The 13,367-nt window shown below is 38.4% G+C and overlaps 1 protein-coding gene across 23 annotated transcripts in view; it reads left to right on the top strand.

The window, feature by feature from the left end:
- KLF12 (KLF transcription factor 12) overlaps window positions 1-13,367 on the top strand; it is a 458,965-nt gene that overhangs the window by 293,892 nt on the left and 151,706 nt on the right. For 22 of the 23 annotated variants that reach the window (XM_063714935.1, XM_063714934.1, XM_063714937.1 and 19 more), the window contains one exon: window positions 4,812-5,358. In XM_063714935.1, coding sequence (XP_063571005.1) covers window positions 4,812-5,358 — 547 coding nt within the window. Of the gene's footprint in view, window positions 1-2,376; window positions 2,506-4,811; window positions 5,359-13,367 lie in introns of all 23 variants that reach the window. The other variant, XM_063714941.1, reaches the window with a different exon arrangement.

Here is a 13,367-nt window from a genome sequence, read left to right as displayed (position 1 = left end):
GAGCTGAGTTCAATTCCTGGGTATCCTTGTTGACTTTCTGTCTCGTTGATCTGTCTAATGTTGATAGTGGGGTGTTAAAGTCTCCCATTATTAATGTGTGGGAGTCTAAGTCTCTTTGTAGGTCACTCAGGACTTGCTTTATGAATCTGGGTGCTCCTGTATTGGGTGCATATATATTTAGGATAGTTAGCTCTTCTTGTTGAATTAATCCCTTTACCATTATGTAATGGCCTTCTTTGTCTCTTTTGATCTTTGTTGGTTTAAAGTCTGTTTTATCAGAGACTAGGATTGCAACCCCTGCCTTTCTTTGTTTTCCATTTGCTTGGTAGATCTTCCTCCATCCTTTTATTTTGAGCCTATGTGTGTCTCTGCACGTGAGATGGGTTTCCTGAATACAGCACACTGATGGGTCTTGAGTCTTTATCCAGTTTGCCAGTCTGTGTCTTTTAATTGGAGCATTTAGTCCATTTACATTTAAAGTTAATATTGTTATGTGTGAATTTGATCCTGTCATTATGATGTTAGCTGGATATTTTGCTCGTTAGTTGATGCAGTCTCTTCCTAGTCTCGATGGTCTTTACATTTCGGTATGATTTTGCAGTGGCTGGTACCGGTTGTGCCTTTCCATGTTTAGCGCTTCCTTCAGGAGCTCTTTTAGGGCAGGCCTGGTGGTGACAAAATCTCTCAGCATTTGCTTGTCTGTAAAGTATTTTATTTCTCCTTCACTTATGAAGCTTAGTTTGGCAGGATATGAAATTCTGGGTTGAAAATTCTTTTCTTTAAGAATGTTGAATATTGGCCCCCACTCTCTTCTGGCTTTTAGGGTTTCTGCCGAGAGATCCGCTGTTAGTCTGATGGGCTTCCCTTTGATGGTAACCCGACCTTTCTCTCTGGCTGCCCTTAACATTTTTTCCTTCATTTCAACTTTGGTGAATCTGACAATTATGTGTCTTGGAGTTGCTCTTCTCGAGGAGTATCTTTGTGGCGTTCTCTGTATTTCCTGAATCTGAATGTTGGCCTGCCTTGCTAGATTGGGGAAGTTCTCCTGGATAATATCCTGCAGAGTGTTTTCCAACTTGTTTCCATTCTCCCCGTCACTTTCAGGTACACCAATCAGACGTAGATTTGGTCTTTTCACATAGTCCCACATTTCTTGGAGGCTTTGCTCGTTTCTTTTTATTCTTTTTTCTCTAAACTTCCCTTCTCGCTTCATTTCATTCATTTCATCTTCCAGGGGTGATACCCTTTCTTCCATTTGATCGCATCGGCTCCTGAGGCTTCTGCATTCTTCACGTAGTTCTCGAGCCTTGGTTTTCAGCTCCATCAGCTCCTTTAAGCACTTCTCTGTATTGGTTATTCTAGTTATACATTCTTCTAAATTTTTTTCAAAGTTTTCAACTTCTTTGCCTTTGGTTTGAATATCCTCCCGTAGCTCGGAGTAATTTGATCGTCTGAAGCCTTCTTCTCTCAGCTCGTCAAAGTCATTCTCCGTCCAGCTTTGTTCCGTTGCTGGTGAGGAACTGCGTTCCTTTGGAGGAGGAGAGGTACTCTGGTTTTTAGAGTTTCCAGTTTTTCTGCTCTGTTTTTTCCCCATCTTTGTGGTTTTATCTACTTTTGGTCTTTGATGATGGTGATGTACAGATGGGTTTTTGGTGTGGATGTCCTTTCTGTTAGTTTTCCTTCTAACAGACAGAACCCTCAGCTGCAGGTCTGTTGGAGTACCTGGCCGGCCGTGTGAGGTGTCAGTCTGCCCCTGCTGGGGGGTGCCTCCCAGTTAGGCTGCTCGGGGGTCAGGGGTCAGGGACCCACTTGAGGAGGCAGTCAGCCCGTTCTCAGATCTCCAGCTGCGTGCTGGGAGAACCACTGCTCTCCTCACAGCTGTCAGACAGGGACATTTAAGTCTGCAGAGGTTACTGCTGTCTTTTTGTTTGTCTGTGCCCTGCCCCCAGAGGTGGAGCCTACAGAGGCAGGCAGGCCTCCTTGAGCTGTGGTGGGCTCCACCCAGTTCAAGCTTCCAGGCTGCTTTGTTTACCTAAGCGAGCCCGGGCAATGGCGGGCGCCCCTCCCCCCGCCTGGCTGCCGACTTGCTGTTTGATCTCAGACTGCTGTGCTAGCAATCAGCGAGACTCCGTGGGCGTAGGACCCTCTGAGCCAGGTGCGGGCTATACTCTCCTGGGGCACCGTTTCCTAAGCCCGTCGGAAAAGCACAGTATTCGGGTGGGAGTGGCCCGATTTTCCAGGTGCCGTCTGTCACCCCTGGAAGGGGAACTCCCTGACCCCTTGCGCTTCCCGAGTGAGGCAATGCCTCGCCCCTGCTTCGGCTGGCGCACGGTGCGCTCACCCACTGACCTGCGCCCACTGTCTGGCACTCCCTAGTGAGATGAACACGGTACCTCAGATGGAAATGCAGAAATCACCCGTCTTCTGCGTCGCTCGCGCTGGGAGCTGTAGACCGGAGCTGTTCCTATTCGGCCATCTTGGCTCCTCCCCCAAGCCATGTAATTCGTAAGTGTCTCAAAGTACCTAGGGGCTCTTAATATTTGGCTTCGCAAGTTTCTAATGAAAGCTAATATGCATTAGCTAAAATATATAGCTATATATTATATATGCTATATGTATTATATATAATATGCTATATATATAATATATAATATATAGCGAATATTATTTATTAGCTATAACCCTGTTGTTCATAGCAACAAGATGTTGTTATGAAACTTCTTAAGAGGTAAATATTTTCTTCAGTAAGAGATTAAGAAGATACCCACAAGAGGTAGACTTCATAATTTAGAGAAGTCTAAGCAGTCTGCAAAGCTCAGTAAAACTTGGTACCTCACAAGCAATCTCTTTACAGATAAGGTCCACATTTATCCGCTCCCCCTCCTGTATTGTCTGTCTACCCAGTCACCTTTCATTTACATTATAGAACATTTCTGCAGTGATGTACCCTTTACGCCTTGATTTGTAAATATATGTAGGAATCTTGTGTCTAAGTAGATAGGAGGAGAAAAATTTGTGGTGGAAATAATCACTCTTTCTAAAATAAGAATTTTTGATATGTTAATACAGTAAAAGGAGAAAAACTTACCTAGACTATATTTAAAGTCAAACTAGTGGTGTTTAATAATATGTGCTTACTGATATGTTTTATGTTTTAATGTCAAACTAGTTGATGTCTTTTATGAAAGCAGCCTAAACAAAGAATTTCTATGTGGGTATAATATAGTAATAAGAAACATTTTGCATTATTCTACAAAGAAATAAAATGATAATGCTGAAATTGAAATACTGTTCTAGTTACAAGAGTAGATAATGCTAATAGCTTTTATCAAAGCAATTCAATTTATAGTGTTTGTTTTTTCTTTGTTTTTTAAATGTCTTTGAAAAGATTAAAAATTTATTTCTCAATTTCAGCACATAAACTGAAAATCTGTCATTTAGAATTTCATACAGTAGATATTTTAGATGACTCATTTTAATTGTTTCTAAGTCATTTGTTTTTATAGGTAAGTAACCATATTAGCTAAGAAAAAGGAAAAAAAGCATTAAAACATCAACCCATTTTCTATTTTAGTTGATCTGGTACCATTACTGATTTATTTTCTTTCTTTTCTCAGTTGCTGAGTAAAATGCCCTTGCGCTACTGCCTATTGTATGTTTTGAATGGAGCTGTAATTTATATTCTATTTTAAAAAGGCTTTAGGAAACATGTTTCATTCCTTTAAATGTATGCTGAATTTTTAGGGGGAATAGAACACCAAAATCTTTTATTAAATGAGGAACAAAATGAACCAATTTAATATAATTTTAGGTATTTTTCTGATCCATAAAAAGTGAAAAAAGTTTTTGTTCCTCATATAATAGAAAAATAATGTCTATGTTAACCTGGCCAAACAGATGTAACCAAAATAATCAGTATAGTCTAATTCTCTCTTTTTAGTCTAGACTGACACCACTAATAGTACTCTTATGCCATTTGGGGACTTGCAAGCAGACATTTCATAAATGTTTGTTGAATTTATGAATGAATAGATATATGAGTAAAATTATATTCATGCAAATAATAGCATGCTGATCACATTAGTCTGGGTAAAATCTTGGAGTCTATTATCAAATTTTGCTCATTAAAACTTAAAAGAGTGCAGGTGAACTTGAACAACATTATCATCATTATTTCAGATTAAATGAAAATTCACAGACAAATTATAATTTTCAGAATAAGTTTTTCTTAAATTATTATTTCCTAAAATGTCTCTTGTAGTTGTGCACATTATTTTGAGAAGAGTTAGCTAATTATTAGAAATGACTTCCATTTAATAAATTAGTGATCAGGTGTGGGAGATTGAAGAACTTTATGCCCTTTTTTAATGCTCAGAATATACTGAGTATGGTATGGTAGCTCTTGCAACAAGTATGAAAGTAGAAATGTCGTAGTGAGTTTTCCCACTATTGTTGCCAGGTAGTATGTTTCGATATTGTGATAGTGTTGAGTAAGGGTTAGAATCCTAGAGATTCATATGGCCTCTTTTCTCCTTCATAGAGCACTGATTTCATAGTATTTTAATAATTGTCTGTCTGTCCCAATAGAATGAAAATGTCTTTACAGTAGAGGCCTTATTCTGTTTTGTACTCTTATGCCCTCAGTTTTAATTACAGTGACTGTCACTGAGCAATCCTTCAGATACTTGGAGAATGAATAAATGTCCCATAGCAATAAGAGAAAAATTAATAAACATGCAAGTGGTAAGCCATGCATCGATAAAATGTGTGATAAACAAAGATAAATATATGTTCCATTTTTCTCCCCACAGTCTCCAAACGTCCACAACTATCCCGATATGGAAGCCGTTCCCCTGTTGCTAAATAATGTGAAAGGGGAGCCACCGGAGGACTCGTTATCTGTAGATCACTTCCAAACACAAACTGAGCCAGTGGACTTGTCAATAAACAAAGCCAGGACGTCCCCTACTGCCGTGTCATCCTCCCCAGTTTCCATGACAGCGTCTGCCTCCTCACCTTCTTCAACTTCAACCTCTTCATCGTCTTCTAGTCGTCTAGCCTCATCCCCAACTGTTATCACATCAGTATCTTCAGCGTCATCTTCGTCAACAGTATTAACTCCAGGGCCTCTTGTTGCCTCTGCATCTGGTGTTGGAGGCCAGCAGTTTTTGCACATTATCCATCCTGTACCGCCTTCAAGTCCCATGAATTTACAGTCTAACAAACTGAGTCATGTTCACCGCATCCCCGTGGTGGTACAGTCGGTGCCTGTTGTCTACACAGCTGTAAGGTCACCTGGAAATGTGAACAACACTATTGTCGTGCCGCTTTTGGAGGATGGCAGAGGCCATGGCAAAGGTAAGAGGCATAAACAAGCCTTGATTTATTTCAGCACTAGAGGTGACTTCATTTTTGCAGTGAACAAAACCTAAATTGTATACAAACACTACATCTAAAGAAGTTCTGTGTAGAGCAACGTGGAGACACCAGCTGTTCAGCCTTAAGTAGAACACAGTTTAGAGGGAACTCACCCTATGTTTATGTAGGTATATGCTCCAGTTTTGCTTGGTGTATTTTTACTTACCATAGGTCACGTAATGTCAGAATTCAGATATCTAAGTTTGCAAAATCATACTTGCTTTGAAATGCTCTTCTTTAAGTCCTCAGTTGGAAAGGGCAATCTGTGGTGAACGTAATTGCTTATGAAGTATAAATTACTGATTATGAATTACAAATTTTTTAAGTAAATCCGGATATTTCTTTGTTGAGTTGTTCAGTTGGAATTTATTTAGGTGATAATAATATAAAATGTTGTGAAGTTGCAATGCCTGGAATCTAATCATTCACTTTTGAGTAACCTACAAATTAAGTTGCCATTAAAGAATTCTAAAATTAGGTGTTTGACTATAATAGTATCATGTAGCTTGTGTTATTAACTTCTTATAAGGCTAAGTTATTATTTTAAGGAACAGGGTGATTCAATATACTGGAAATATTTCAAGATGCAATATTAATATTCCCTTTTAGGGTAGAAGGCAGGAAGATAACTTTGCTACATGACTATGTGTAATCATCACTAGTTATTTAATTAAATTTGATAGTTATGCAGCTGGTCATGAAGTTATTTTCTACTTCTAAGTGCTTTTTTTTCCCTGAATTTTACTAGAAGAAATTGTGATGGCATCATGCTGTCTTTTCTCTTTCTTCACTACCGGTGAATCTAAAAACCAAGCCACCCCTCAACAGAAATGCAAAATGCCCATAATCATTGACTTATTCCCTTTTAAAGTAAATACATATGTGTGTACTTTGTCTTCAGAGCCTAGAAATAATGATGGATTAAGATTTATGTTGTTGTATTACTTTTTGCTTTGACACTATATTACTACTAAGGCCTGTAATTAAAATATGATCGATGAGTACATAAAACACTGCCTTCTCATAAAATGCTCGTAAATATGGCTGTTATGGTTCTCGTATGAGGTAGGAATAAATACATAGAAGTAACATTTGATTGTGAACTTACAGAAATTTTTGCAGATATGAATTACAAAATTGTGCATTCACCATTAGCAAGGTATTGTTTTATCTGCAGTGAGTTTCTTCATCACACGTGAAATAAGTTTCACCTTCCTAGTTTAACCAAACTAAAATCTGATGATTCAGAGCATACAGGCTTTTTAGACTGCAAACTTGAGATGCAGACACTCGTTGCTTACTTGATAATCTCTTTCTTTTGTTCTCTAATGGGCCAGGAGCTAGTCCCACTATTCTCTAGTGAAAACGTAGAGGAAAAAGAGGAATTAGGGAACCTTTTCATGGATTTTCCTGAGCCAAACCCTCTTTGACATTGCTGACACTTTTGATTGATCTGAACAAACCAGATTTGAATAATAATAACATAACTGCAGGCCAAATCAGATATTTATTTTCTTTTACAATTTAGAAATGATATTGCAAATGTTTTAAGAATTTGAAATTAACAAGTAGCAAAACATGCAAAGCTGCATATTATCTTATATGTGTGTGTATGTGTACATGATAGAACCTAATCTTTGTAAAATAAGATAAACATTATTTTATTATAAAGTTAATTAAAGATATTAATGTTGCTCATGACCTTTCATACCATTTTGATTCACTAATGAAAGAAACAAAAGTGATTTTTTTTGTTTGCCATGATCATTTTGTGAGAGATTTTTATTTTAAAAGTATAATATATAAAGTAATATTGCTAAAATTTAATTTTCTGGAAAATGCATTATTGTAGCAGAACTTTTAAGACTCATGCTATAATTTGCTCTCTACATGAATATATTAGTTTCATGCATTATTTTTTACTCAGTAGTTTTCTCATATCAAGAATAAAAATTTAAGCATAAACCCTGCAGATTGTGCTATGATCACATTAGGAATATGAGATTTGGGATCAAGGATGTGTGAATTAGAACCCTAGCTCTGTCACTTATACCTGTGTAAATGGGAAAGTTATTTAATCTCACTAATCTTCATTTTTATTAGTGATAAAATAGGGATAATATTTTATCCCTAGATCATGATCTAGCCTAGAAGATTATTGGGAAGATTAGGAACACAATGTATAGGCCAGGTGTGATGGCTCACGCCTGTAATCCCAGCCCTTTGGGAGGCCGAGGTCGGCGGATCACGAGGTCAGGAGTTCGAGACCAGCCTGGCCAACATTTTGAAACCCGATCTCTACTAAAGATACAAAAAATTAGCCAGGGGTGGTGGCGCACGCCTGTAATCCCAGCTACTCAGGAGGAGTTAAGCAGGATAATCGCTTAAACCTGGGAGGTGGAGGTTGCAGTGAGCCAAGATTGCGCCATTGCACTTCAGCCTGGGCAACAGGATGAGACTCTTATCTAAAAAAAAAAAAAAAAAAGAACATAATGTATAAATGTCTAGCATCCATCAATTATTAATAAATGATTGAAATTACTTATTATCTCTCCCAAAAAATACCAAAATCAATAATATTCAAAAAAACTTTTCTCCTTTTTATAAAAACAAGTATGGAGAAACAAACTTGTTGAATTTTAAACAGAAAAACTACCTCAAGACATTGGTATGGAACTGCTTCTCAAAGTTTTTACAATAACAAATTATAAGGGATGAGAGTTTAGTATGAGAAATTATCTGAGGACATCCCATATTTTCTATTTTTATTAGTTTATACTAAGTTTTTATAATCACCATATGCTACAAATGTTGCTATAGCATTTTATACTTTTTTTATTGCTTAACTGATTAATTCGGTAATAGTAAAACTGTCTAGTGGAAGAAACCTGCCTACCTCACAGAATGAATAAAGGAAAGGACATTTCAGTAATTCCTCAATTCTTTGTTTAGCATATATGCAGCTGGGCAGTGAGCCAGCAGTGAAGGCTGAGAGAATAAAGGGAGCCCCCATTTCCCTTCCTACTTCGGATGTGTATTTCTGGTGTGCATGAGCAAAGGAAAATACTATAGGGAAGTTGGATTTTCAAAATGCTAATAATAAAAATACAAAGTGTAACGCATAAATGTAGGTGATTGTACTGGCTACTTTTAAAATTGATATAATGTATCTGGTCTCTGACAGAGAAATAGGTTACCCTACATGTCACATTATGTGAAGGACTGTGAATGCACACATCCGTCTAAGCTCACGTGTCCTGTCAGTTGAACCATTTGTCCTTTCAGCTGTCTATTGTGTGTCTATCATTATCAGGCATTTTATTGACACCAAAGATACAGTGTTGGGCAAAGCAGATGTTGTTTCTGTCTCATAGTGCTTACAGTCTAATGAGAGCTACTGACTTTCCACGAAATAATCATAGAAACAAATAACTGATAATTGTGGACAGAGTTGGACTAAAATAGACCAGCCAGGGAGTTGCCCAGTAGAATGAGTTTAATTATAATCACAAATAGAGAAAGCTGTATTTGACCAAAGTATTTTCATGTAGGATGTCATGTTCTAAGAAGACATGTATTTACTGTGATGCTCAGGGAGTGGTGAGGGTTTGGGAAGGGGTGGGGTGAAACTTCTGCAAGGGATGCTTGACTAAGGACAGAATGGCATGAAAAGATTTTTTTAAAACTCCTTCCTGAGAAGTGTGAAAATGCCTTCTAGTGAGGCTAGAACCTCAGCCTTTCCAAGTGTGTAAAGAATAGTGATCTAAAGCAATGGCAGGTTGTCAGCTAGCACAGAACACCCCGACATCTCTATTGGGCCTTGGATATAATATGTGATATGAAGAAAAATGGAATGATGTCCTAGAAGGTACAATAAACAAACATAATTTAGAACTGAGCTATGAGAGGGAGGATGTCAGGAAACGTCTCCTGAGGAAGACATTTTTCCACTCGATATATAAGGACGAGTAGCAGTTAGCCCCCCACAGTGGTGTTACTGGGAGGTGCAGGGTTCCCACATAGGAGAGTTTTGTTATTACGTTGGTGCAAAAGTAATTGCAGTTTTTGTCAAAGGAATGGCATAAACTGCATTTACTCTTGCACCAGCCTATTCTGTGGAATCTAAGACATGATATTTATAAACCGAACCTTAAAGGAATTATTTGACCTCACAAAGGAATTTAAGTCCTTTTTGGGTAAGTTTGTGGCACATTTCCTGGGAGACACTCATTAGCTTTCACCAATATTTAATAGAAGGAAAGCATTGAGCAAGCTTGCCCAACCCGCAGCTGTGGGCTCTATGCAACCCAGGACTGCTTTGAATCAGGCCCAACACAAATTTGTAAACTTTCTTAAAACAGTATGAGACTTTTTTGCAATTTTTTAAAACTCATCAGCTATCATTAGTGTTAGTGTATTTTCTGTGTGGCTCAAGTTAATTTTTCTTCTTCCGTTGTGGCCCAGGGAAACCAAAAGATTGGACACCCCTGGCATAGAGGGTCAAGACAGATCTCAGGCAAAGTTATTCTTGGTTCATTATTGCCTTGATGGAAGAGCAGGTGCATTTAGGATTCTCCTTCCTTCAGATATGCAGTGTGCATTTACTTTATACCAACCACATTTCTAGGAATTGGTGTCCCAAAATGAGCAAGTCCCTACTGTCAGGGACCTTACATTCTAGTAGTAGTGACAGTTCATGTGTATCAGATGCTACAAGTGCTATGAGGACAAATAAGGCATGATAAGGGAGTTGGAAAGTTAATAGGAGAGGGGCACAGTTTTAGGTATAATCAAGGAAGGCCTCTTTGAGAAGTAAGCTGTGTCAGTAATAGCTGTGGAAGACCTTTGCAAAAAGAGAGAACTGCAGATTCAAAGACTCTGAGGCATGAGTGAGTATGGCCTTTGTGAGGAGGAGCTGTAGGAGGCTGGTGGAACTAGAGAGGCTTGAGTAGGGGGAGGGGAGGGGAGGGTAAATGAAGGATCTGGTAGGTTCCCAAGGCAATGCTGTACAGTCTTTGGTTTTGTTTTAAATATGTTGGGAATTCATTGGATTCAGAATGAACAGGGGGGTGACATGATCTGTTTTACCTTTTACAAAAATCATTGAACCACTGCATGCTGTAAAGAATATGGGGAAGGAGTAGAACTAGGAAGAACTAGTAAGGGGGACTATTGCAGTGTGGGTCGGATGGTGGGATATGAGGGAAAGAGAGGAAGTAAGGATGACTTCTAGGTTTTTGGCTGAGCTATTGTTCTCTGCTAAGATGAGCATAGTGGGGTTGAGAGAGGAATTCCCTTTGGGATGTGTTAAATTTGATATGCCTGTTCCACATTTTAATAGAGCTTGAGATGGGAGTTGGGTGGGTGAGCCTGGAGCTCAGAGGAAAGAGGAGACAGATTTGGAGAAATAAAATTTGGGAACCACTAGGGATCATCTCAGGAGAGCCAAATGGAGAAGGAGAAGCATGGAAGACTGGACACTTGAGCATTGTGAGGTTAGAAAGTGAAGAGGGATGCAACAGTCAGCATGGAGACCCATCTGTTCATGAGGAAAGTGGAGTAATGTTAAAGAGAATGCAGGTGGAATGTGTTTTCAAGAGCAACTTGTCAATGGTATCAAATGCTGCTCAGGGACCAAATAAAATGAGGACCGAGAATTGTGGATTTGGCGAGGGAGTGTTCATTGTTGACACTGACCAGCAGTGTGTCAGTGGAATGGTGGGGACAAAAGACTGCCTGAAGTAAGTTGGTGTTCAGATGGGAGGTGAGGAAGAGATTGAAAGTCTAGGTAGCTCTTTGGAGTAGTTTTGCTTTAAAGAGTTGTAGAGAAATGGAATGAGAGCTGGAGAGGCATTTAGGTTCTCAAGGTAGGGGTTTTAAAAGAAAGGAGATAGTATAGCAAGTTTATATGCCGTCAGGAATAATCCTACATCATTATCTTCTATTTTTTGTATTTCCTTTCATTTTCCACTATGTACCTTTTTCCTAACAATTTTGTCAACATAATAAATAGACTTTAGAATTCAGATTAATTACTGCAAGATGCAGGTATGTTTACAGTACAATATAAGCAATAACATGCAATTAAGGACTTTGCTTCTATAATTCTTCCTGCTTTAGAATTGTCCATTTTCAACTCTTTACTGGATTATTAGCAAGTAAATAAAAATAAAAGTAAAATTTGAGTTCCATTGATAATTATAAAAATGATACCAGAAATTATATAAATATAAGATCAACATTTTTTCTTCATTGTCTAGTGGAATGTGCAGGATAACTGAAAATAAACCATGAGTCCAAAATAATCATTTTGTCCTTTAAAGGCATATTTTTACATTTAAACATTAATAGGTATTACATTTTGGAAATTCAAGTTACAGAGAAGGTACTGTCAGACAGGTGTGGTGGCTCATGCCTGTATTCCCAGCACTTTGGGAGGCCAATGAAGGCAGATTGCTTGAGCTCAGGAGCTCGAGATGAGCCTGGGAAACATGGTGAAACCTTGTCTCTACCAAAAATACAAAAAAAAAAAAAAAGCCAGGTATGGTGGTAAGCACCTGTGGTCCCAGGTACTTAGGAGCCTGAGGTGGGAGGGTCACTTGAGCCCAGGAGATGGAGGTTGCAGTGAGCTGAGATCACACCACTGCACTCCAGCCTTGAGTGACAGAGCCAAATCCCATCTTAAAAAAAAAAAAAAAAAAAAAGTTAATGTCATAGCCAAATAAAGATCTGGGGAGTGAAAAATAAAAGGACGCATCTCCTCTCTTCTATACCTGAGCCAGTAACCTTGATGGTAACCTTGATGCCTTGAGACTTGAGCAAGGATGTGATTGATCAGTGGCTTTGAAACCATCAGGGCCTGCAGAAGCCTGGTGCAGCCAGGTGGGTATTTTACTTTGCCCAATTTTCTTTCCTAACCACTATCCTTTTGTTCTTTATTAACTTATGTAGATACTCTGCTATTTCTCCCCTTTCCCTACATTTCTGTCTTTTCCTTAGCCATGCAAAAGCAATCAAATGTCCAGATGATGGTAATAAAATAGATTGCTTGAAGAAAAAGAGTCCAGCTCTGGTTTCCTACCATCCCACATTTTCTTTCATGCAAATTAACACCAGCAGCAGAGTCTACCAGCATTTTAGCAAAACATATTTATTACATTAAGACTTTTATTGAAATAGTGTCATATTTGAAAAAATAACTTATTATAGGTCCAAATGCATTATTTCTTATTAAAATAATCATGTGTTTAGATCCTTGAGTATGAAGTACTTTTCCCAAAATACCTGAGTAGAACATGTTGATACTGCTGTTAAGAAACCAATCTAATTTGGGTGTGCAATTTCTTTGGTCTCGTCCTTTTAAAGAATGTTGCTTTCTTACTATATTTAGACACAGACACACGGTGAAGAATCCTCCAAAAATATGTTATTTTCATAGCATCCATTCAGGAGTTTCAAAGGGATGTGGCTGTAGACTAATTTGAAATACACCCCATTTTCTTCCTACAGGCTGTTGCTTTTCTCGGCAGCCTATAGAAAGAAGCCACAAGTGTATTTTTAGTCTCATGCTGGTTATATTTGTGAAAGAAAATATAGTCATCACAGAGATCGCTGCAAAACTCATTGTGCATTGTAACCTTAGGTTCTGTCTCGTTGATGCAACTGGAGTTTATTCCCATGGAACTTCCCATTTCAGATCTCTTTGTTTCACTAATTTTCTTCTGTCGCCAGCTTTCTCACTTGTTGGTGTCTTTGTTTCAGGTCATGAATCCTTCCTGTGCTCAGTTGCTAGAGACTTCGTTCATGTCACAGACTCACTTCTGTCTACCTTACATTGGACTGTCCTCTTTTGTTCACCATTTGGTGGAATCCTGGTGTCACCCATCCATATGACAGAATAGTAGTCCTAGATAGCTGACCTGTGATTATGTGTGAAGTTATTTTTGCTT

This window comes from Pongo abelii, chromosome 14 (genome assembly GCF_028885655.2).
Source record: "Pongo abelii isolate AG06213 chromosome 14, NHGRI_mPonAbe1-v2.0_pri, whole genome shotgun sequence".
Lineage (NCBI taxonomy): Eukaryota > Metazoa > Chordata > Mammalia > Primates > Hominidae > Pongo > Pongo abelii.
This window is presented reverse-complemented; position numbering and strand designations above follow the sequence as displayed.